The 25,997-nt window shown below is 32.7% G+C and overlaps 2 protein-coding genes across 2 annotated transcripts in view; one reads left to right on the forward strand and one right to left on the reverse strand.

Annotated features, from left to right (window-relative positions):
- Positions 1–25,997, reverse strand: part of LOC114324733 (uncharacterized) — a 350,807-nt gene that overhangs the window by 80,423 nt on the left and 244,387 nt on the right. The window lies entirely within an intron of this gene.
- On the forward strand, positions 19,377–23,556 carry LOC114324734 (uncharacterized). Its single transcript, XM_028272567.2, has 2 exons — positions 19,377–19,640; positions 23,298–23,556. Exons 1-2 carry the CDS (start codon positions 19,426–19,428, stop codon positions 23,440–23,442), a joined length of 360 nt encoding a protein of 119 aa, XP_028128368.2. The 5' UTR covers positions 19,377–19,425; the 3' UTR covers positions 23,443–23,556.

Below are 25,997 nucleotides of genomic sequence, written 5' to 3' on the forward strand. Positions count from 1 at the left end.
CAATACCTACATGTAAAATTAAAGTTGATGATCATAGTCTAGAAATATTATCATTTCTAATTTTTTTCCGGTCAATCTAAGCTATTTTATTTTCTAGGCCTGATAAGAATAGTGTGTAGTTATTCTTCTTCTTATGGTGCCTATTCGTTACGGATGTTGGACCCTAACATGGCTATTCTGACTTTGTTGACTGCTGCCCTGAAAAGTCCGGTAGTGGTTAAGTTACCATTTTCGCAGGTTATGCAGCCAGGATATTCTTCTTCGTCCTGGACCTCTTTTCCCATGCACTTTACCTTGAAATATGGTCCGAAGTAGGTCATATCGTTGTTCATTGCGCATTATATGGCCCAGGTATTCCAGTTTGCGACGTTTTATGGTTACTACTAGTTCGCGCTCTTTACCCATTCTATGTAGAACTTCTTCGTTGGTAACTCTGTCTATCCAGGAAATCCTCAACAGTGTAGTTATTATTAAAGATAATGTGTTGCATTTTTATTTTCAAAGGAACGAACATTTGTGAAATTCTGTGAATTATCTACCTCGACAAATCGTATAGACATCTGTTTCTGGGTGCATGCTTTGTTAAATGATATACCTCCCTCTGTTTCAGCTACTTCTCAGCGCCCTGTAATCCTGTAAAACTCTTCATAGTCTCCATAGCCTTCGCCCTTCATAGATAAAATTTTAGTTAACTGTACTGATACCGAAAACTCGTGGAATACCGGTCCGATTCCAATATCAACCGATTGTAGATACAATAGGTACTCAAATAGGTACTCGCTCTAATACGATTGGTACGAAGTAAACAGAGTAATCAAAGTAATGAGAGTAACGATTTGCCTCTGGGTATAGTACTCGTTACTTTCGGTATTCGTAAGTAACAAGTACGTAACGAATAGATACTTTTTCAACATCACTAATCTCTAGTATCGGTAAAATCTATACAGTGTGTCAATTTGAAAAGGTGCCACTCTCTATAATTTTGTGCTTATGTAAAATCTAAAAATATGTAAAAACACGTCAAATTTATTTGTGAGGGGGATATTTTGTAGACCAGTTATCAACTAAATTACATCAACCCTCTAGCGGGTGCGGACACAACCTCCAAATTCGTTCGCTGTTTGGGGGCAAAAACCCCCCAAATCGTTGCATAATCATGTTGGCTACCATATTCGCTATCGTATTCGACTCAATTGACAGCAGCTCTGAATAAAGATGTACTCGATTTTCCATACCATTGGCTTAGATTTTTCAGCCAGGATGTTCTTCTTCTATCAGGACCACGTTTACCTTGGATCTTTCCCTGAATTCTCAGATGTAAAAGATCTTATTTTGCAGGGTGTCTCATAATGTGACCAGCTTGCGCCTCTTTATCATATTGACTAGTTATGTTGTTTGGTTCAGCCGTCTAAGGACCTATAGGAAGGTCTAAGGAGGACCTAAAGAGGATCTATAGGAAGTTAGACGTAGACATCAGTAACACTCAGATGGATTCAGAAAAGGATTAAGTACAAGGGAAGCTCTGTTTGAAATGAACGTTCTCTCACAAAGATGCTTAGACATGAACCAAGAAATTTACACCTTTTTTATTGATTTCGAAAATGCCTTTGACAAAGTAGAGCACGAACCACTAAGGCAAGTTCTAATAAGCAAAAATATAGACAGCTGAGATATTCGAGTTATATGCAACCTATATTGGAATCAAACAGCAAATGTGAAGGATGAGGGTAGACTAACAAGAAATTCAAATCCGTCGAGGAGTCCGACAGGAATGTATTTTATCGCCACTTTTATTTAATCTGTATAGTGAAGCCATCCGTCAACAAGCACTCGCGGAAGAAGATGTTGGTCTGATAATAAATGGTGAGACGATCAACAATATAAGGTATGCTGACGATACGGTTCTCCTATCGGGAACATTAGTAGAATTACAACATCTCGTTCAAATTCCCCATATATACTGTAACAGTTACGGCTTGAAAATTAATTTGAAAAAAACTAAAATTATGATAATCGCGAAATCAAAGAACATCAGAACTAATCTTGTAATAGACAATACAGCGATTGAGCGTGTGTCCTGTTATAAATATCTAGGTGCTTGGATCAAAGACAATATTGATCAAACAAAAGAGATTAAATGCAGAATAGAAATTGCTAGATCAGTCATCAACATAAAATTACAAATACGAGTGCTGCGGTGTTATGTCTTTTCCACCCTGTTATATGGAGTTGAGGCTTGGACACTAAAACAGTCGACCATAAAAAACATCGAAGCATTCGAGATGTGGTGCTATAGACGCATTCTCAAAATATCATGGATGGACCGCGTCACTAAAGCGGGCTCCACACTCTCGGTGAAGTTACTTCGCCAAAGTTGACCGAAGTCCGACGTACCTCTCTACACACTCGTTCTACATCGCGAGGAACACATTCAAGCGGTGCGATACCGACAAAGACCCCTTTGACTCGGACGCGCCAGACCGACAGAGAATGGAAGTAGAACGAAGTGAGGCAAAGTTGCAGAAGGTGGCCGTCTACACTCTCGTACTTGTTGAACCTCGATCGACTTTGGCGAGAGTGCTCACATAACACGCAAGTACTCCAAACTTTAGACAAATGCTGCGAAATTATAAATGAGATAAAAACTAGAAAGATGGAATACTTGGGGCACATTATGAGGGGTGAAAGTACGAACTTTTAAGAAATATCATGCAGGGCAAAATAAGTGTGGGAAGACGAAAAATATCGTGGCTTCGCAATCTACGTGAATGTTCGGGTGTAGTTCGATTGAACTTTTTAGGCGCGCTGCTAACAAAGTCGCAGTAGCCATGATGATTTCCAATCGCCGCCAGGAGTGGCATGTGAAGAAGAAGAAGACTATTGAAAAAATCAAGTAATAAAACGGTACAGATACTAAGTATTGAGTTCAGAAATTAACAATATATATATATATATCGGTTTTAATATACAGTGTGTCAATTTGAAAAGGTACCACCGTTTATAAATGATTGGTCCCTGTCAAATGCTCTGAAGTCAGAAATCTTGACATGACGTAATCGTGTTTTCGTAGTAAAAATAGTATATAGTGAAGGCACAAATCACCAACTCGTCTGATTTGCTTGTTCGTGATTCTGTACAAAAACGCTCTTTGATATTTTCAAAAGTCTATTAAGATATAATTAATTATTAATTGAGCCTTATTATATACTATCTGCTTTCTGCTTTAGCATAATGTCAATTTTTACTAAATCTCTTTATCAATTTTAGTAAACAATGTCCTAGCAGTTATTATCAAGTCTGCTGCAATAAACCGGTACCATCTGTTCTAGTATGATGAAATCGGAGTAGAAGTAGAAGTTAGTGGAATAAAAGAAATCGCCAAACCATCAGTATTAACGGAAACATAGTAAAAAAGATGTTTAATTTTTAATATTTATCAAAATATAATAATGTATTTCTATATAAAAATAAAAGAATTAAAACATTTTTTTAGGTATGTATAATATTACAAAGTGAAGTGGTATGGTATTTATAATGGTAAATAACAATAAAAATACACTAATCTTAACGCGACCCTTACACGATCAATATTACTGATGATCAGTAGGTAATACTGTCAGTATCTATTCCATCTACTTTTAAAATACTGATAGCAAATATTAGAATATCTAGGTATTTCATCAATATCGCATTAGTATTTTTCACTGTTTCGTTAAACGGTCAATAATACTGTCATTACTTGCAAATACATGTCAATAATGCTGATCGTGTAAGGGCCGCTTAAGCCAAATAAGCATAAAACAATATCTACGTAGATATTGAACAATATTTTATCAACAAGTATAGTCGGTTCGCTAACGACACAACTGGCTAGTGATTTTAGTAGGTATTTTTTTGTTTTTGACCAATTTTGGCAAAATTACTAACTATTTAGTAATTATTAACTATTTAGTGATTATTTTTTTTGCCAATTTTACCAAATTGGCAAAATTACTTACTAAAATCACTAGCCAATTGTGTCTCAGTTTAGCGAACCGACTATACTTAAGTTTTCTATAAATATAAGTTTTACAAATAGGCAATCAAGGAAGAAATGAATAGTAGACGTGTGTAATAAAAAACGAAATAAATTTGTACCACACTTTTATAAAGATGAAGGTGTCTCCCTGTATGAGAATCTGAACTTTTATCAAGTTGTTATAATGGTATATCCAGTAACATATGAAATACTCGTATATAAGTTTTATCTAAAACATTATTATGTCAGTAAGTTCCATCCATTCCTGAAATAAGACTATGATTTTCTTTATTCCTGATGGCTTGTAATCAAGTTTCGCCTTTATTTGTATAACCACGTTCCATCTGGTCAGTTGCCGTCCTCGGATTCGTTTGTGAGAAGTCTCCAAGCCATAATTATTGACCAATATTTTAATTTGGCATTCTTTTTATCTAATTAATTTTCTTATAGTTCTCTACATTTCATAGATTTACTAGTGTTAGGCACCTACAATGAAACAAACTAACTGACATCCCTTAGTCCTGTGACTGGGAACAATACAAACTTGAAATTTATTCCATTTGTCTTTTTTTCCTTACCTCGACCTTTGCTCATAGCTCAAAACACCTAAGAGTTAAGAGCAAAGACCTTCACAATCGTACAAGTGTTTACAAAAAGTCAATTTACACCTTAGCTGCATTTATGAACATTCCCATCCGAACGTTTTCTTTCTCATAACTAATACATATGTCTTTGTTTCACATCACACATCTGCCTTCAGGATCCATTCCAATTCATTGTGTTTTGACCTACGAAGCATGTCCGCTTACCCAGTCCCTCACCTACCTAGCTATCCTATTAGCATAATCTGGACGTTTAAACATGTTATCGATGAACTTACAAAGCATCCCTTGTAACGGCATGTAAGTAGATCAAAATTATATAGTTTTTTAGAAAATTTTTAATAATTTTAAAATTTAACTTAATTTAACAAATAGTCATAAACCGCATGAATCTATGTGCGTATGCGTGCTTATGAGTACCTGTTTCTCATATGTGTGCATACGTATGTACCAGTTTGTTGTTCTGAAATGTCAACAGTTACCTATCTTTCAAAATTTTTGGCTTTCTATTTGCATTTTGATACAACCAGACAATGTTCTAACTCTGGCATTCTTTAATTGTAGCATTTAACTACTTGTAACGCAGACCTGAAGATGATCTGAATATTGTAGAGATCGAAACCGGTCGTCGAAGTATAATTAAATGATTGTGAGTAAGTCTGTGTTTCTTTACTTCATTTAAAACAGATTAAAAATGTAACACTGTCTTTAACTTTCCATCCGTAATCTAACAGTAAATCCAGCACCGATAAATCTAGCAAGGGGCTGTCCATTGTGAGGCTCGAAAGAAGGGGCTGTCCATTGTGAGGCTCGAAAGGGGGGGGTCCATAAAAAATCACGAAACATCACAAGGGGAGGGGGTGTAGTAATACATCACGTGTATTTATTTTTTCGTCACACGTGTTCAAAAATCGAAAGCGGCATTGGTGTGACTGATAAAAAAAATTAATTTTTCATTCATCATATTCTAAAATACAACAACACATTAATTTTCTTTCCTTTCACCCAAATTTATATCTATAGTTTCATTACTATTGGATGTAATAAGGAAGCTCTCATACCAAAAGCGATATCCGATCGATATATGTAACACGCAACATCCCATATAGTCCAGACTGTATCGTCGCCCCCGTTAGGTAAATTATTTTGATCCGTCTTTTTTTGCACAAACGTTTTTACTTAAAAAAAAGGTCCTTATAACAAATACACGGTGCCGGGAGGTGCCGCGGTCGGCTAATTGTTTAAACAATTTTTTTAAACAAATTTAAAAAATCAATTTTTTCACTTCGTACCAATTTTTTTAGATTCTTTGGGACATTATGAGCAAAAAATCTCTCATGATTTTTCTCTAGAATTAATTGTTGTCGAGTTATACGCGATTTAAAATTTGAAAAACACGAAAATAGTTATTTTCAAGGCTTTAACTCTGTTAAAAATTATTATTATGAAAGTCAGAAAGTGACTAAATCAAAGTTTAAAGCCCCCTTACATGATCCTGAAGAAATTTGTGACATTAATGTATTAAAAAGCTGTTATTTTTAATTATTAACAATGAGCGCTAACAGCGTATTGAGGCGGCCATCAATGTGGGTACGAGTAAGATGCACCATTGGACTGCCGGAATGGTGCATATTTTTCGCACTCACATTGACAGCCGCCTAAATACGCTTTCAGCGCTCATTGTTAATTATTAAAAATAACAACTTAGTAATAAATTAATGACACAAATTTTTTCAGGATCATGTAAGGGGACTTTAATCTTTTTTTTTTTCACTTTCTAACTTTCATAATAATAATTTTTTCCGAAAATCGGTCAGGAATTTAGATATTTTTGAAAGAAACGTTCGATATTTCCTTATACTTAGCCATTGCCTGGAAATGAAAAATAACTGTACGAAAATGTTATTTTCCACCCACCTCTACCGAAAGTATACTTTTCCGGACCTGATTGTAGGGAGCAAAGTTGTACTTTTCCTCCCTAGGGAGGAAAATATTTTTCCTCAATAGGGAGGAAAAGTAAAAGTGGCGTCATAGTATTTCATTCATGAAATATAACTTATTGAACGCCCTGTGCAATATCTTTTTTTATTACTTAAGTATCTATACATTTTAACGTTTATTTATAAAACACCCAGTAGTTTGCTGAATGGTAAAAAACAGTAAATTGTTATTTTGATTTAACAATGTTTACATTAATAATTTGACTTATATTTGACAGTTGACAGTTATATTGTACCTACTTGTTAGTTTTAGTTTTAATAAATTTTGTTGGTTAGTTACATAAATAAATTAAGTAAAAATGAAAAAATGACTTGTTATTTGAGGAAGGTGGAAAAACCATATGTATAACATGGGAGTAAAGTGCCTTTTCCCCCCTTGAATGATTACTGCCCTCCGCTACGCGTCGGGCAGTAAACTTCATTCTCGGGAGGAAAAGTAGCACTTTCCTCCCTTGTTATACAAATAGCTATTCCTTACTATACATAAGGAATAGTATATTGTACAACAGGGAGAAATATGTCATTTTCTCATGTGTTGTATACTGTACTTTTTCTATGGATGCGGTTGTGTCATGACGTCATGAGTTTAAACTTCAAAATTGAATAATTTAGGTGCTTTTACGTATATTATATACAAAATTGAAATAAAATACATATACATGTAGTTATTTAATATTCTTAAAATTTATATATTTACCTTATTTATTTAAAATTCTAATTAACAGTTATTTTCGAACAGTTTTGAAAGGTAATTCCTGGTAAGTTTTGCTCCAACACATTTTATTTGACAATATTAACTTGTGCTTGTATTGCGCATGTTACCATGGAAACGGCGATCATATATCGTCGCCTTAGTACTATAACTTCATAACTCCAAAATTGATGTTTTTGAGATAACTAGTTCACAAGATGTATTTTATTTGCCTCCATATTGTGTAAAAACTTAATAGCTCGCTCCAAACGGGTTAAGTATTTATTTATGATTGACGAAAGTTGATAAAACTCAAATGCCCCTAACATTCAGTGCTAAAAGTTGACAAAGATAAGTTATCAAGCTATTATTTAATCGAAATAATCGTGAATACGACATACACTGAATGCTATAACTAGATAACTCGAGTTATCTAGTTGTAGCACATGTTTTTCTGAAACCATTGAGCTTACCACATAATTGCTATCTGTTTATTCGGTTCATTTTAATGCAAGAATTCGAGAATTGTTAGCAGATCTGGTAACCCCCATGGCAGGGGGCTAATTTTCAACAAAATAATGTATAAAATATTAGTTGTGTTAAAAAGTTCACTTATATGCAACTTGACACAACATGCGACATTACCAAATGTTAACATTATGGTAATGCTAAAAGTTGATAACTTTAATTTTTCATGGTTTTTTCCATATTGGAAAACAAATTTGCACCGTATTCCCAAATAGATCAGTTGCCAAAAAGTTAAGGAACAGTATTTGAGAGCCGCAGAGTGAATTCCGTATTTTACCAACATCATGGTAGCAGCACAAATATCTTTAAAATCTTTAAACTCGTTTATCTCAAAACTACTAATTTCGTGTTATCAAGTTATAGTATTAAGACGACGATATGGAAAACCGTACGAGAACCCGTGAGAAAAAATATTTCCCACTGCAATGGCCGACTTTTCTCACTGCATAAGAAATTGTTCGTTTTGAATGTATGTAAGTAGTGAGAGAAGTTGCACATTGTATAACATCCATAGAAAAATATTTTTTCCTTACAGCAGATTCAGAACAAATGTATTATAAGTACTGTCAAAAATACGCAAATACGTCAAATTTGACAATTCAATATTTTTGTTTATATAGTTACAAAACATGTACTTGGTGGCATCAAGAATATTTGAGTCAGAATATGTCTATTTGAAAATTTTAACATATTTATTTTAATATAATTTAAATGTTAGATTTTCGAAAAAATAGTATGTATACCTTGCAGGAAAAGCAACATTCCCGGACTCTGTATTCCCTTGTCTCGGCTTGCGCCTCGACAGCAATCTTTACATCGTCCGGGAATGTTAAGCTTTTCCTACTAGGTACACAATGTACTATTAACCGAGTTATTAAGCCTTAAAAATGGCCATTTTCTCTCGTTTTTTAACTTTTAAATCGCGTATAACTCGACAACAATCAATTTTAGAGAAAAATACAACCGACTTTTTTTGCTTATAATGACCCAAAGAGTCTAAAAAAATTATACCTACGAAGTGAAAAAATTGATTTTTTGAATTTGTTTTAAAAAATTATTTAAACAATTTTCCGACCGCGCCACTTCCCGCCACCCTGTGGATTTGTTATAAGGACCTGTTTTTGAGTAGGTTTGTACAAAAATACGAATCGGAATAATTTACCTCACGGGGACGATGACATAGTCTGGTCTAATATGTTTCAACGGTTAACAGGCATCCCTTGAACGCACTTAAACTAAAATTCCTAGAATTCCGATGCAACGGCGATCGGATTCTCAAGAAAAGAGCAGTAAAGAGTGCCCAGATGTGCAAATGGGTGTGTTTGGAATTAGGGCGTAGAATATAATTATTAGGGATAATAGGATAAATTTATTTAAGTTTTGAGATAATAATACGTTTATTTAATTCAATTTTTTACAATGATTTGTTTACTTACAAAATAAACGTAAAAAAGTCTTAAAAGGATAAACGTGCTTGTTGACTTATCTATCTAATGTTTACAGATTAATACCTATTTACAGTTTTTTGACAAATCATTTTTTTAGAGATTCTAACTATGTTGGACCGCAGACGTTCGGATACAATTAGCGTCTCTTTGCAAAGACAATGACGTCGACTTTGCAAAGTAACAAGACACTTACTCAACACACACACTACACATTACATCTGAGTTAGTGATAAGTTATCCAATTACGTGGCTAAAGGTTCTAGTTCTAAATCAAGGCCAGAATCAGAGAAAAAAAACATGTTATTTTCTAGTATAATTTAAATTTATTAAATTGTTACACAGATCCCATTTTTCTTTAGTCCAAGTAGTAAATAATTTTATATGTTCATAATAACATAATCTAAATCTTTCTACTTAACGGTGCAAGGTGTTTAAAAAATAAATTTCATGTATCTATATCATATACAAATCGTCTCCACTCTTGTTTATTCTTAGCCCTTCGCTTCGCTTCAGTCCAAGTTGTGTTCTCAATGCTGTTTCTTATTCTATCGCGTCTTGTAATTCCTTTTACTTTTCTTGGGTACTTCATGGCCATTGAGTTTATTCTACTTTTCGATGATTGTGTTAGCACCCAGCTGTCATTACCATAGGTAAGGATTGGCCTGAAGATCGTTTTATATACCTCTATCATTGTCCTCATCTTGCTGCTTACTCCTTTTTTCCAATGAATGCTCTGTTTAAGCTGTAGTAGATTCTGAACGGCATGGTTATCCTTTCGTTGACTTCTTCTTCTGATCTTCCTCCATTTTATATTTTCACACCCAGGTATTTATATGTTGTTACTTGTTATAATTTCTGGTTATTTATCTCTATATTTACTTGTTTATCCTCATTTCCCATGACCATTATCTTTGTTTTCTCCATGTTTATTTTCATATTTCTTTCTTTAATAATATATAAAAAAACAATTTTTATATAAATAAAAATTTGTGATATTTTTAAAGTTAATGCTGACGGTAAAATATTGCAAAACCTATAAATTTGTAAAGAACCCTTTAAAATAACATGAAAATCTCTCATAGACATATGTAAGTAGGTAGCATGTGGGGCAAGTTTCATCCCTTCCCGAGGGTGAAAATTATACGTTCAAAATAAGGCCGGAAATGGATAAACTACGTAATTTTAAGCAATTTTTGTTCTATAGCATTTTTTCACTAAGTTAAAACGTGTCGAGTTTTTGAGAGTAAATATGTTCATTAAAAAAAACACATTTTTATACGGTTTCTTGCAAATAACTCAAAAAAGTAAGTAATTTTATAAAAAAAAAACACTCCTAGCAAAAATGTTCATGTCTGTTCATGTAAAACAATTGCTGGACTATGAATAATGTTAAATGCATTCAGTGGGTGCGTCATCGACGCATTTTTCTTTCTTTTCTCTGACATCTTCTTAAAAATTGCCAAGCTACAATAACATCTTTTTCGCTTGAAGACATTTCAAATACTGATTGATATTCGGAAGTTCCAAAATTGGCACGCTCCTGTATTCTACATAATGATAAAATGTGTTATGGGACGTTATCTCTGTTGAGTATAAACAGATGTACGCTATTATGAACTGTGCAACATTTTACGTATGAATTTTATTGTATGTGTTGCATTTGGTCTGAGAGCTTCCTTAATGTTAAAAGCGACATGGGATACCTACTCTTCATGGTAAATTATCTTAAATTCTTAAGACAAGAAGGGACACTTGCGAAGTGTTTTGTTTCTTACCATGTGTTTCCACTAGAAATACTGACCCTGTCGCGTCGCCGTTTCCTATTTTATTTATGAGGCTTTAAGTCTGTATATACATTATGTATTAATACCTATTATCTGATGAATTGGTACTCTTGTCAGTTATTCTGTTGTTTTGGCATTGACACTGAATACATGGGTAAACAGGGTTGCTAGGTCAGTTCTAATTCTTCAGTAGTTTTAATTTTGTATAATAAAATTAGATGATACATACACATACTTATAGATACGTGTATTTTATAAATACCTAAAAATAGAATTTTTGTAGATATTAAAAAATACACGTGATGTGGGGGGGGGGGGGTTGGTTAGCCTTAAACCTCACCATGTATCACCAAGGGGGTGGGGGGTTAAAAAATGCCAAAAAAAACATCACGTGATTAATGGACGGCCCCCAAAATTAAATTTAGCCTAGGCGAAATTTACAACAAAAAAGTAAAAAGTAATATTTACCCGACATTTATATTAGAAATCTACAGTTTTAAAAATATAGATTTAATTATCAATCAAGAGATATTGGAATGTCCACTCCTAAACCTAATAGTCCAAGAGATGGGAGCGGATTTTTCTCGTGATAAGTAATATGAATGAATGAATGAACTTTATTCAAAAAAAAAATTACAGCTTTGTATACATATATAAATAAAATATTTGAATAAAGTAGTACATATACCGATAAGTGTCTACACACTTGTTTCGGTTACATAATAATATAAATAGGTATAATTTATAATCTATAAAACTATGTATAAAAATTTGAATTTAAAATAATATAGATTATTTAATTCGAGGGAAATATAAAGTCAACAATATGTACAATATAAAATTTATAAAAATCAATTTAAGTTAACAATATTAATGTCTAATAATATAATAAAAGGTAGCAAAAACATTTAGATCTAACAATTCAATCTACCAATGGATCATTATAATATATCAAAGTAGTTGTGTATAATTGATCTGTCTGTATTCAAAAGAAATATTTTCAATTGGTGTTTAAAACTATATAAATTAACAATGTACCTAATATAGTCCGGAATAGTATTATATAGTTTGGGAGCCATGTAGGTATACGATTTTTGTGTACTAGTTTTATTCATAAGAGGAACAATAAAATGGTCTCTTTGACGAGTATTATATTGGTGTGTTGGTAGTGCATCTAAACATTTATTTGAATAATACCTGATGCCAGAACACAGATAGTATAACTGCCTTACATCCAAAATTTTCATTTCAGTATATAGACTATCAGATGCATACACTGTACTTCTGGACAAGATTAATTTAAGAAATTTTCTTTGCATAATTTCTAGGGAGGTGATATGTGTTTTATAAGTTGAACCCCATACTAAAATTCCATATCGCAGATGAGTTTCAACCAATGCAAAATATAAAGTTTTCAAGTGATTGGTAGGTACCAGTTGTTTTAGTTTTCTAAATTTGTACAGTATTACTCTTAATTTATTTATTAAATACTTTATATGTAGATCCCATTTCATGTGGGGGTCTATAATAATCCCTAAATATTTCATTTTCTTTTCAGGTGCAATGGACATTGATTGTGTAATACATAAGTGGTTAAATTGAGGAGCACCCGAAGAATAGCAACTAAATGGTAGATAATTGGTTTTACTTAGGTTGACTGTTAATAATTTATAGTCCAACCATTTTTTAATTTTTAGAAAGTCAATTTCAGCTGTATGTTTTAGTTCTTCCCAATTGGTAGCATTATAGAATATTACGGTGTCATCTGCAAAGCCGATAATGCTTCCAGTAGATTCCAATGAAAATAAACCATTTATATATATATTAAACAGGATAGGTCCAAGTATTGAACCTTGTGGAACTCCATAATCAATAATACGTGGACTACTCTCTACATCGCTTATTTTTACAGTTTGTTGTCTGTTAGTTAGATAACTATCAAACAGTTTTAGTGATTTATTTCGTATACCAATATCTTCCATAGCTTGCAAAAGTAAATGATGACTAACTGTGTCAAAAGCTTTTGATAGATCTATAAATATGCACAAACACGGCTTACTTTCATTAAGACATTTATTTATTTTTGAGGTTAGTGAAAGAATGGCGTCTTGTGTGGATGTATTTTCCCTAAAACCGAATTGTTTTTCTGAAAGTATTTTGTACTTTCCTAGGTAAGATACTAATCTAGTTTTGATTACATTTTCAAATATTTTTGAAATGTGGGTAATGAGAGATATAGGTCGATAGTTATTCATATCAGTCGAGTTTCCTTTTTTATATACTGGAGTCACAATAGCATGCTTAAAAGCTGAAGGATAAATAGAACTGTCCACACATTTATTCAGTATGTATGTCAAAGGTTCAGTGATATAATCAGAAATACTTTTAATTGTTTCTGCTTTTATATTGTCAATACCGACTGCTTTACCATTTTTTAATCCGAATATTATATTTTTTATTTCATCACTTGTAATCGGTGCAAATACAAAAGAATTAGAGACAGTATGTCTGTTAGAAATGTATTCATGATCTTGATGTATTTTAGTTGCCAGTTTTTTACCGATTTCACTAAAATGTTTATTGAATTCATTAGTAATATCCAACTTTTCGCTTAATAATTTGTTTGTGTTTGCTTGCTTTATACTCTCAATTCCTTCATCTCGTTTTTTCGTCTTGGTAATTTGTTGTACCACTTTCCATAGACTTTGACAGTTGCCTTCGTTGCTCTCAATTTGCTGTTGGTAATATCGAAATTTTGCTTTTTGTATTAGCGAAGTTAATTTATTTCTGTATATTTTGTATCTGTTTTTTAGAATAATGTTATTTGGGTCGTTATGAAGTTCAGTATACATTTTATTTTTTTTATTTACAGAAATTAGCAGTGCGCTTGTTATCCAAGGAGCGATTTTATCACGTTTCCTTCTTAGCTGTTTTTTCTCACTACACGCTTCCAGGTTATGTTTCAAGATTCTCATAAATGTATTCGTCGCAACTTCTGGGTCCTGTAAAGAATATATTGAATCCCATTTAGTATTTTGAAATGTATAAGTTAACTTTGTTGTATTAATAATATTTCTGAATTTTCGAGCGTTTTTTTGTATGCTTCCACCAGTTACTAATTGTAGAATTGTTATGTAATGATCAGTAACTGAAGATTTCAAGACTAGTGGCAAAACATAGTCCAAATTGTTAACTTCTGTTTTCAAAAAAATATGATCTAAACATGACTTGCTGCTGGCCTGAACCCTAGTAGGTTCATTTATTGTTGAGATATAGCCAAACTCACTTAAAATATTTAAGTACTCGGCAGTGTAGTTATCATCAGGCTGCAACAAGTCAATGTTTATATCTCCCACAAATACAGCATACTCATCTGAATCAGTCTCAGTCTTTTCTAGAAACTCATACAAACTGTGATTAAAATCATTTAAGTTAGTACTGGGTGATCTGTACAAAGCAGTCACTTTAATTAATTGACGATTTTCTAGTTTTATCTGAATTTGCAACAAATTTATATTATTATAAAAAGGAAGTATTTCAAATTTGTACTTTAAAGATGTTTTTATGTATATAACAACACCATCGTTTTGATTGTAATGGCTCTCACTATATACGACATCATATCCCGGAACATCAAATACATTTATATCAATTATTTCCCATGTTTCACTTAAGATTATACAGTCAATATCAGAATTAATTTTATTTAATGTTATTAAAAATTCATCTAGATTTTTGTTTATACTGCGAATATTCATATGCAAAATTTTTAAATTTTGATTGTTTTTATTTATTTCTAAAATCTGTGAACATTATCTGTGAATATGGACAAACTATACGGGGATATGTTGAATTAGTTGTGTACATGACTTTCCCCTATGGGCGGAAACCAGAGTGGTGGACGAGGGTAGTTATAAGGGGTCAAAGTCGCGGTTTTATTATTTTTTTTGTGACGCTCAAAATCGGGTTTTTTGTGACGTTCGTGATTTAGATACTGCACCAAAATTTGGGAGTAAGTAGATCATGATGTAATTAAGCAAAATCTCGAGGGGCGGACAGCTGGGTGGGGGACAAAGAGGTGGTTGGCAGGGGTGAATATAAAAATTATAAGGGTTATTTTTGTGACCCACGTGATCGAGTGCACCAAAATTTGGGAGTGAGTAGGTCATAACGCAACTAATTAAAATCTCCACAGCAGACAGCTCCATAGGGGACAAAATTTGGGAGTAAGTAGGTCATGACTAAAGACCGGATTATATGTTCCTGTTTTGACTGAAATATGTGCATATATATGTCTGAAATATGAGTAAAATATGTTGAAAATATTCCCTAAAAGTTTAAAATATGTTCCAAATATGTGGAATATGTGAAAAATATTTTAAATTAAGAAGAAAATGTGCATTAAAAAATGTATAAAAGTTTTATTAAATAACGGTAAGTACATATATTGACAAAATTAACCTAAATATACGAATGTATATCTATCTAGTACCTATTACTATTACTTACGTTTCTACATTTTATTCCTTCTTATAAAAACAATTCACAATTTTTTAAAATATTTTCAATAGTAAAATTATGTCGCCTATCCGTTAGTAGTAATTTGTATGTTGAAAATCTTTGTTTAACATCAACTGATGTGATTGATGCAAATTTTATAACTTTAACAATCTCCGCATTTAAATTGGTAGTGACATCAAAATCGTCACAAATAATTTGGTTTGCTTCCTGTAATAATAATTTTAAATCACTATTTTTCTGTAAAGTTTCAATCCATTTTTTATTTATTGATTGTCCAATTTTTCCAGAAACTTCTTCAGCGTTTTCCTTAAATTTCTGAATTAAATTAAGGGACTCTTGTAGTGGAAACGATTCTGTTTTCTAAAATTGATTTGCATTTTAAAATCGCACCAATATTTGTTTCTTCAAAACATAAAATTAGTTCTTTTATGGGGAGAAAATGTTCCGCATAAAAACAGGCAGCTTTTAAATATGTTCCCCAACTTGTGATTATAGGCTCCGGTGGAAAAGGAGTATTTGGAAATTTTTCTTTATATATCTGAATCCTTAAAGGCGATTTTAATAGCTATTTGTATAACAAGGGAGGAAAGTGTAACTTTTCCTCCCGAGAATGAAGTTTACTGCCCGACGCGTAGCGGAGGGCAGTAATCATTCAAGGGAGGAAAAGGCACTTTACTCCCATGTTATACATATGGGTTTTCCACCTTCCTCAAATAACAAGTCATTTTTTCATTTTTACTTAATTTCTTTATGGAACTAACCAACAAAATTTATTAGAACTAAAACAACGAGTAGGTACAATATAACTGTCAACTGTCAAATATAAGTCAAATTATTAATGTAAACATTGTTAAATCAAAATAACAATTTACTGTTTTTTACCATTCTGCAAAATACAGGATGTTTTATAAATAAACGTTAAAATGTATAGATACTTCGTAATAGAAAATAGATATTATACAGGGCGTCAATAAGTTATATTTCATGAATGAACTACCATGACGTCACTTTTACTTTTCCTCCCTAGGGAGGAAAAATATTTTCCTCCCTAGGGAGGAAAAGTACAACTTTGCTCCCTACAATCAGGTCCGGAAAAGTATACTTTCGGTAGAGGTAGGTGGAAAAAATATTTTCTTCACGTTACTAATTAAACTATTAAATGTAGGAAATGAATTTCGAATTTCTTCCGCCACTCTGTCTAAAAGTCTAAACCATGCGCCAAACACGTCACATGAATTAAATTGGGATATAAAACTTTTAGTTGTTGGCAAGATTTGACCATGTATGACGCAGCATCGGAAACCATAAGCAAGATTTTGTTAGCTGGAACAATGTCGGGAAGGAAAAAGTTCATGAATGCATCATTTAAAAACCTAACCATTGTTACATGGTTAACTGTGTCAAGCTGTTTACAGCCAAAAATATGTCAAAATATGCCAAAATATGTTAAAAATATGCCAAAATATGTTAAAAATATGCCAAAATATGTCAAACGGTCGAAAATATGTTCAAACCATCAAAATATGTTAAAAAACCGAAAATATTCTAAATATGTAAAATTAAATTAGTGTCAAACGCCTTTAATTATCATAATTCGTCCACATCCTGAAGCGTTTGATTGTATCTTTGATGGTTTTCGATATGCAAAAAACATATAATCCGGTCTTTAGTCATGACATAACTAAGCAAAATCTCCAGGGGCGAAACGCTGCGTCGGGGACTTAGTTACGTCATGATCTATTTATTCCCACATTTTGGTGCATTATTTCGATCATGAGCGTCACAAAAAAATAATAAAAACCGCGACCTTGACCCCTTATAACTACCCTCGTCCACCACTCTGGTTTCCGCCCGTAGGGGAAAGTCATGTACACAACTGATTCAACATAATATCCCCATATAGTTGGTCCATATTATAATTATCACATCAAAATCCAAACTGGAAGTGAGATAAAAAAATGCAGTAATAAATAATATTCTGTTAAATTGATTTGTACCTTGTAGATTAAAAAATAGTTGAAAGTTTGCTAGTTGCGCAACTAATTTAATAGCGAATCATACCAAGTTGACGGTAGAAAATAAAAAATAGTGCTGTTTTTATACCTTGTTTATTATTGAACATCAATTTGCATCCTATAACATCCAATTCCATAAATAAATATTCTTCTAATTTAGCTACTGGCTAATGAAGTTTTTATTAGATATACTGTTATTTTTGAATTTCTGTCGGTAACTGACTTTTCTGTTTGGCAATAATTATTATTGATGATATTGAGATATCCAGTATTGAACGTTGCATGGAGATTTGCAGTTATAGTCCGTCCGCTATAACTCTTCCCATGCGGATATCTTCTTCTTCTTAAAGTCCGTCTCTTATCGGAGGTTGGAAATCATCACAGCTATTCTTATTTTACTGACGGCCGCCCTAAATAGGTCGATGGAACTGCAGCCGAACTATTCCCTCAGATATCTTAACCAAGATATTCTGCACCTACCGATACTTCTCTTACCCCTGATTTTACCCTGGATGATCAGTCTCAGCAGCGAGTATTTTCACCTCTCATAACATGGCCAAAGTATTCAAGCTTTCTTCTTTTAACAGTAAGTACAACTTCACATCCTTTTCCGATCCGACGTAAAATTTCGGCATTCGTCACGTGGTCCACCCAAGATACACGTAGCATTCTACGGTAACACCACATCTCAAAAGCTTCAATGTTTTTAATGCTGCCCATCTTCATGGTCCATGACTCAACTCCATATAATAAAGTGGAGAAGATATAACACCGCAGCATACGCACTCTCAAATCAAGATTTATGTCACGACTACAGAGAAATATTTTCATTTTGTTAAATGCTGATCTAGCTATTTCTATTCTTGCTCTTATTTCTTTTGTTTGATCGCCTGTATGATCCATGCAAGCTCCAAGGTATTTATAGGAGGATACCCTTTCTATAACGGTGTTATTGACAACCAAATCATTCCTGGCGTGTGTATCTTTTCTTATTACCATCCATTTAGTTTTTCTGAGGTTTAATGTAAGTCCGTAGCTGTTGCAGTAGTGGTTAATGCGTTCCATCAGTCGTTGCAGATCTGCAAGATCGTCTGCTAATATCACTGTGTCGTCAGCGTATCTCACATTATTGATTGTATTTCCGTTGATCATTACACCACAACTAACCTCCGACAGAGCTTCTTTAAATATGACTTCGCTATAAAAATTAAACAAAAGAGAAGACAGAATACACCCCTGTCTTACTCCTCTACATATTTTGATCTCCTCAGTCATTTCATCATCGACCTTGACTTGTGCTGTTTGATTCCAATACAAATTAGTTATTATTCTAATATCTTTTTCATCAATGTATTCAAGGATATATCTAGGGCCAAACCATTCGCGTAGGTTTTGCATCCAAGAATTTCTTCTACCCGACCCATAGTTCCATTCTGGCCTATTTATTTTTTAAAATACCTAGGGGTCACAATATTATTATTATACATAAAATATTGTTTTGTTATGACTTCATGCTAATCATTTTAGTACTTTTCTACTGAAACGAATAAATGACTTAGTTCACCAAAAAACAAATGATTTATGTTTTATGATTCAACATACAACAAATGAATTATGTTTCTAACAATTTTTTAATTTCATTGCAACTTATCATAAACACGATAAGAAAATATATAATAAGAATTGTTATTACACCGGTAAAAACAAATCAGATAACAAGTTAACAAAACAGATATTAGCAATTTCAGACTATATAAATAAAAACCGTTACAGCCGTTTCATTCATTGCAAAATATAGGTGTACTTAACTACTTAACAATGTATTATAGAATAATAGTGGTCTGTGTTTTACTACCAGTGCTGCTACTGCAGTGCACTGAAGGTATGTACCAGATAGCAGGACCCAGATATTGGTCAGAACTTGCAAAGAGAGATCCTTTATACGCAGTTAATCCACTATATTATGGTGTTCAAGTAGAGGAAGAATGTGTTTGCATGAACTGGAGGTACTGCGAGGGAACGATCAATTCTGAGTGAGTACTAAGCCTCTATTTACAAAACAATGTTATACAGGGTGTCCAGAAACTCTACCGACAAACGAAGACAGGAGATTCTTAGGATAATTTTAAGATAATTTAACCCAATTCACTTAGTCCGAAAATGCTTCCTAAAGGAGCTAGAGCTCTTTGAAGATGGCGTCTTGTAATTAGTTTTTCTTAAATACCTCCAGAACGCTTCTACTTAGAAAAATAAAAATTGGTAAGCGTATTTATCTTCAAGATATAAATCTAATCCATCCATTGCAAATTTCTAGTACTGATCATAGGCGTTCGTTTTGGGTAGGGCAACGGTTATTTAATCGCATAACTTTTTTATCTTTAACTTTTATGCATTTCTGATACTGGATTATTGAATTGTGAAGTATTGTAGTACTAAAAGGTACTCCTGTTTTAAATCGGTAGGACACACCGTTTTCTAGAAAAATCGATTTGAAAATTTTTCGCTTTCTGAATTAAAAAATAAATTGAAAAAAAAACTGTTTAGAAAGACGAAAACTGGTACATTTATTTATATTCCAGAGATAAATCGATTTCATTAATTGCGAATTTGTAGTACTGGTCATGTGGTCATAGGCGTCCGTTTTGGGTAGGTCAGTATTGTAGTACTAAAAGATACTCCTGTTTTAAATCGGTAGAACACACCGTTTTCTAGAAAAATCGATTTGAAAATTTTTCGCTTTCTGAATTAAAAAATAAATTCAAAAAAAAAACTGTTTAGAAAGACGAAAACTGGTACATTTATTTATATTCCAGAGATAAATCGATTTCATTAATTGCGAATTTGTAGTACTGGTCATGTGGTCATAGGCGTCCGTTTTGGGTAGGTCAACAGTTATTTTATAGCATAACTTTTTTGTCTTGAATTTTCGAGCATTTTTGACACTAGATTATTAAATTATGAGGTATTCGAGTACTAAAAGTTACTCTTACTTTATGTTCGTAAAATACTTCGTTTTTTGTTGCAAAGTTCTTTCAATTTTTTTTTTCAAGTTCCAAAAGCGAAAAACTTTCAAATCGATTTTTCTAGAAAACGGTGTGTCCTACCGACTTAAAGCAAGAGTACCTTTTAGTACTAGAATACCTCACAATTTAATAATCCGGTGTCAAAAATGCACAGACGTTAAAGACAAAAAAGTTATGCGATAAAATACCCGTTACTCTACCCAAAACGGACGCCTATGACCGGTACTAGAAATTTGCAATGGATGGAATCGATTCATCTCTGAAAAGTAAATAAGCATACCAATTTTCGTTTTTCTAAATAGAAGCCTTCTGGAGGTATTTAAGAAAAACTAATTTCATGACGCCATCTTCAAAGAGCTCTAGCTCCCTTAAGAAGCATTTTCGGACTAGGTGAATTGGGTTAAATTGTCTTAAAATTATCTGAGGAAGCTCCTGTCTTCGTTTGTCGGTAGAGTTTCTGGACACCCTGTAGATTTGTTATGCATCTATAAATGTTACAGAATAATTTCATTCGAAAAGATCCCTAAGTCGACTGTTTAAAATTTAGTGTACATATTTATATAACTTAGGTAATACTTTTAAAACTACTAGGTTTATAGCTAACCACATACGAGTACTGAATGTTCTGCCGTATTCTTTTTTGTTTTTTTCTATCTAGTGCAATTCTTGGTAGTCGGAATTCCTACATTCTTCTTCTGTGACTATATTATTAAGACGACGTCTTTGTCTTGCCCATCTTATTACATCTTGTACCTCACATTGCGCTCTTGTGTCGTCGTTTTTATATGGTCTCTTTAAGTTTTGACTATTATACTTCTTTTTCAACAAGTTTTACATAAAAAACAAGCGTTTTCTGCTTTTTATCTTTATCACACTTTCTTTTATGCTCATATATACATATCATCAAAAGTTACTGTACAATAGTACAGTAAAAGTTTCCCTTGAAGAGGCTGCAAAAGCCTAAACGAGGTAAATCAACGAGGTCGTCTGTACAACAGTCACTTTTGATGGCATTGATTTCTATTTCTGATATCTGCATATCGTGGGCGTACTGGGAAAATCCACTAACTCACAAAAGTAAAGTTTTGAGAAAAACGCATTTAAACATTATTATACCTTATGGCTTACCTCTTAAAAATTGGGTACACTAGCTGTTCCTGATTTTTGGTATTGAAAGTTTTGGTACCTGGATATGATTTTGAAGGATGTTAACCATAGGTAGTGTGCACATACATGTACAAAAAAAAATTGGAAATACATTATTTTATTCATGAAAACTTAGAAAAAGACGGAGTTAGTCGATTTTCTTTGTCATTGAATGTACCGATTTAAGCACGGTGGATGACTTTGGAGACATACGATTTTTCCTGTTAACATATTGATGTTTGTGGATTTAATGGTATTAAAATGTCAAAATTGAAAAAAATGGAGTTAGTGGATTTTCCCAGTACGCCCACAATATTCCCTGTATGGTTTATGTAACGGAATTCCTTTGAGTTTCTTTCATAGCCACGATTTTATCGTTGACACTGATTTTTTGATAGTTTTTCACTGATTTTTCCCTATTGTTTCGTCTGCACCTTGTTTAATACCTACAAAATTTGATTTTCATCCAGCAATTCTTTAGTATTAATTGAGCCCATCCGAATCAAAACCTGCTAAATCCCTTTTTTTACACATTTTCAAAGTTAAAGTATATATACAGATACAGGCATAAGGTTTCGACTCAAAACCTTCTAAATCCGCTTTAAAATACCAATGGAATGTTGACGTTAGAATCAAACCCAGCTATCTTTACTTTCATGAACAATAAAATACTTCTTTTTTCTTGTACCTATATTATGTATATTTTCATATCAAAATAGTTCAATACCCACTTTCAGTGCATTAATTGCGCCTAAAAGTAGTTCATAAGGAATCCAAACTAAAAGTACAAATTTCTGAAGATGTAAGGGGCATGCAGAAAAATGACTCTATATTCTATACTCTATACCAAATTAGTGTGCCATTTTATGACATTATTTTTATTTTTTATTGATGCCCCTTTGATTGAGAAATGCCGGATACTTTTTGGAAAATTTACATCTTTAATGTTTTTTCCGTCTCCAGAAAAATTTCAAAACATAGATCTAGCAGGTTTTGATTTTATAGGCCTCATCAATTCTACTTATTTATACTTTCCCCAACCATTCCCCTATCCATGAATCGACAGTACAAAAAATTGTAAAGCGCTTTGAAGACACTGAGCGAGCAACAGATGTCTGTCATTCGAAAAGTAGTTATAAATTAAAATGATGCTTTAGATATAATGCGAAGTTTCTAAGAATGTTAATAATGAAGTCAAAGTGTGTGCAAAGAGAGACAGTCAGACAAACCGTCACACGAATGTGAAACGTGGGCATTGAAAAAATAAATTAGAGAAAATACCTTTGGAAAGGGTGGGAACGAAAAAAGCTAACATTATTTTCCGGAGGAATGAATACCCAAATAGGATAAAAAAAAAGGAAGAAAAAATACGCAGTAATAAAGTTAAAAAAGAGTTGCAAACTATAAAGGTAGAAGAGTGGAATTAATGTGTTTGAGGTTATGTTGAGATGTAAATAGTGTTTCATACAATTTGATAATATTAGTGTACGACTTATTTACTTTGTTATTTTTTAATTTTAGCAAAATCTGTCCTGGAAGTTATACCAAAGTCTGTTGTAACAAACCGGAAATTGTAACATTAGTACCTCCTCCAGTGAAAATCTGTGATCCAGACGAAAACAAACTAGAAATTGAAGGAATGGAAGATATCACCCCATGTGTATAACTCTATGTGTATAACTATAAATAACAATAAACAGTTTTTAATAGGTTTTTAAGTATTTTATACTGTCTTTAGATATACATTCTTGTAAAAAAAGGATTAAAATATAAATATGTACTAATTTTTTTAGGTCATAATAGCACCTAATTCAGTGATATGTATATTACATGGCAGGAGTAGAATATTATTACGAATATTATGCATTACGTATCACACTGACGTTTTTTTGTTGGTTTGGATCATTGGTCATTCACCTAGTCACATTATGTAAATTATGTACAATAAATATCACATTTATTCTATAATCTAAACAAAAAAATGAAATTAAAAAATGCATAGATGAACAACAACAAAAAATGAGAATTTCAGGATTCTCATACAAGGACCCGTCAGGTCATTTTTTAACATACTAGACTTGGCCATGGAAGGTAGGTAAAATAACAAAGAGATAAAAATATGTGACGAATGCTGGCGCCTGGTGAGGGAGGGATACGGGGCGCCAGCCTCCCTAGAAAAATGATGTACAAACAATTGTATTTCATATTTTCATATTATTTCATATCCACAATATTGAAACTTTCTAACATTTTTATGTTGGAATTTTATTCTATTACATTCTATTAAAATATATTTAAATAACCGAAAAAAATTTGATGCATGATAATGCACCTCCACATACCACCAGATTCACTACAGACTTCCTTGAAGCAGAATTTGTCACTGTAGTGGCCTGCTTGTTCAGCCGACCTTAACCCTATAGGTTTGTTTTATTTAATGTTTATGTATTGATGATTTAATTGCTGTAAAATTAATATTGTTTCACTTCCATATGAGTTTGGTTGTATGTATTGACTTTGCAAGTATTGCAAAATTATTTTGTGACTTTTTCTCCCCACTCATTATCGCTCACTAACTCTATATCTCTTTATATTTTATAAAAAGTATAAACTAAAAAAAATGAATGTGATAAATGAAGATCTTCCAGAATTTGTTGCCGTAATGCATTTAAAAAAAGCGTGTCTTTTTCACCAGTAGGCCAAGAAATATTTCATCTGGTGCTCGTATTTATAGAATTTTTTATCACAAATATGCATTAAAACAACTTATTTACGTGTGCATTGCATCACAGACATGCGATTGTACGAACGCATAATAAATACTATTTATTGATGAAATCAATTACAGATATAAATACTAACAAAACCTTCTACCAAGCTATAAACAAATATTGATGGCACTATATTATTTATTACAGAAACTAAAAAAAATGTTTTCACAAAAATTATTTACGATGTTGATTATTTTGGTATGTAATTATTAAGTTCATGCTTAGTGCTGTTATAATAAAAAAAGTAATAGGTCTGGATCCCGCGTATGAAAAAAAAAGTTGATTAATAGCAACCTGAAAATTTGTTAATAGCTTAAGGGTGTCTAGTCCGATAAACTTTGATATATGGGAACACTGGAACAGGGGCAGTTTTAATTGAGGAACAGATTAAAAATTTGGAACGGTCACACCACGAAAACGGCACATTTATTTTGTCCGACAGAACAGAATTAAACTCTCCGAACAGAGATTAAAGTCTCATGCAAAAATCAGACTGCTATTTATCACCTGTCATAATTCCTGTCATTTGACATATTCTACATGTTCCACTCATTAAAACGCCAATTTGGTGATAAATAGCAGTCTGATTTTTGCATGAGAGTTTAATCTCTGTTCGAAGAGTTTAAGTATGTTCTGTCGGACAAAATACATATGCCGTTTTCGTGGTCTGACCGTTCCAAATTTTTAACCTGTTCCACAATTAAAACTTCCCCTGTTCCAGTGTTCCCATATATCAAAGTTTGTCCGACTAGACACCCTTAAGCTATTAACCAATTTTCAGCTTGCTATTAATCAACTTTTTTTTCATACGCGGGATCCAGACCTATAATCTTGGGACCTGGATCCCGCGTACCAAAAGAAGTTAATTAATAGGAAGGTGAAAATTTGTTAATAATAGCTTAACGGTGTCTAGTCGGACAAACTTTGGTGTATGGGAACACTGGAAAAGGGAAGTTTTAATTGTGGAACAGGTTAAAAATTTGTAACGTCAGACTACGAAAACGTTCCATGTATTTTCTCGGACAGAACTTCCAATTGATTTGTTACCATTTCATTAAACTCTCATGCAAAAATCAGACTGGTGTTTATCACCAACTGGGCATTTTATTGAATGGAACACGAAGAGCATGTCAAATGACAGGAATCATGTTGGTTAGTAATAGCAGTCTGATTTTTGCATGAGAGTTTAATGAAACGTCAACAAATCAATTGGATGTTCTGTCCGACAAAATACATGGGACATTTTCGTAATCTGACGTTCCAGTTTGTCCGACTAGACATCGTAAAGCTATTAACAAATTTTCAGCTTGCTATTAATCAACTTTTTTTGGTACGCGAGATCCAGGTCTATAAGTATGTTTCAGCGCTTAATAGGGGAAAGTCGTTAAGTTTTAATTATGATTTTAAGTGTAAATGTTGAACTGGAGTAATTGCAGGGGACAATTAATTA

Source organism: Diabrotica virgifera, chromosome 1, assembly GCF_917563875.1.
Source record: "Diabrotica virgifera virgifera chromosome 1, PGI_DIABVI_V3a".
In the NCBI taxonomy this organism is placed as follows: domain Eukaryota; kingdom Metazoa; phylum Arthropoda; class Insecta; order Coleoptera; family Chrysomelidae; genus Diabrotica; species Diabrotica virgifera.

Excerpts from the sequence above, each read along its gene's own strand:
- LOC114324734 (XM_028272567.2), top strand. The coding sequence starts at position 19,426 with ATGTATTATAGAATAATAGTGGTCTGTGTTTTACTACCAGTGCTGCTA. Across the intron at positions 19,641-23,297 it reads GAGGGAACGATCAATTCTGA|CAAAATCTGTCCTGGAAGTT; the intron begins GTGAGTACTAAG and ends TTTTAATTTTAG.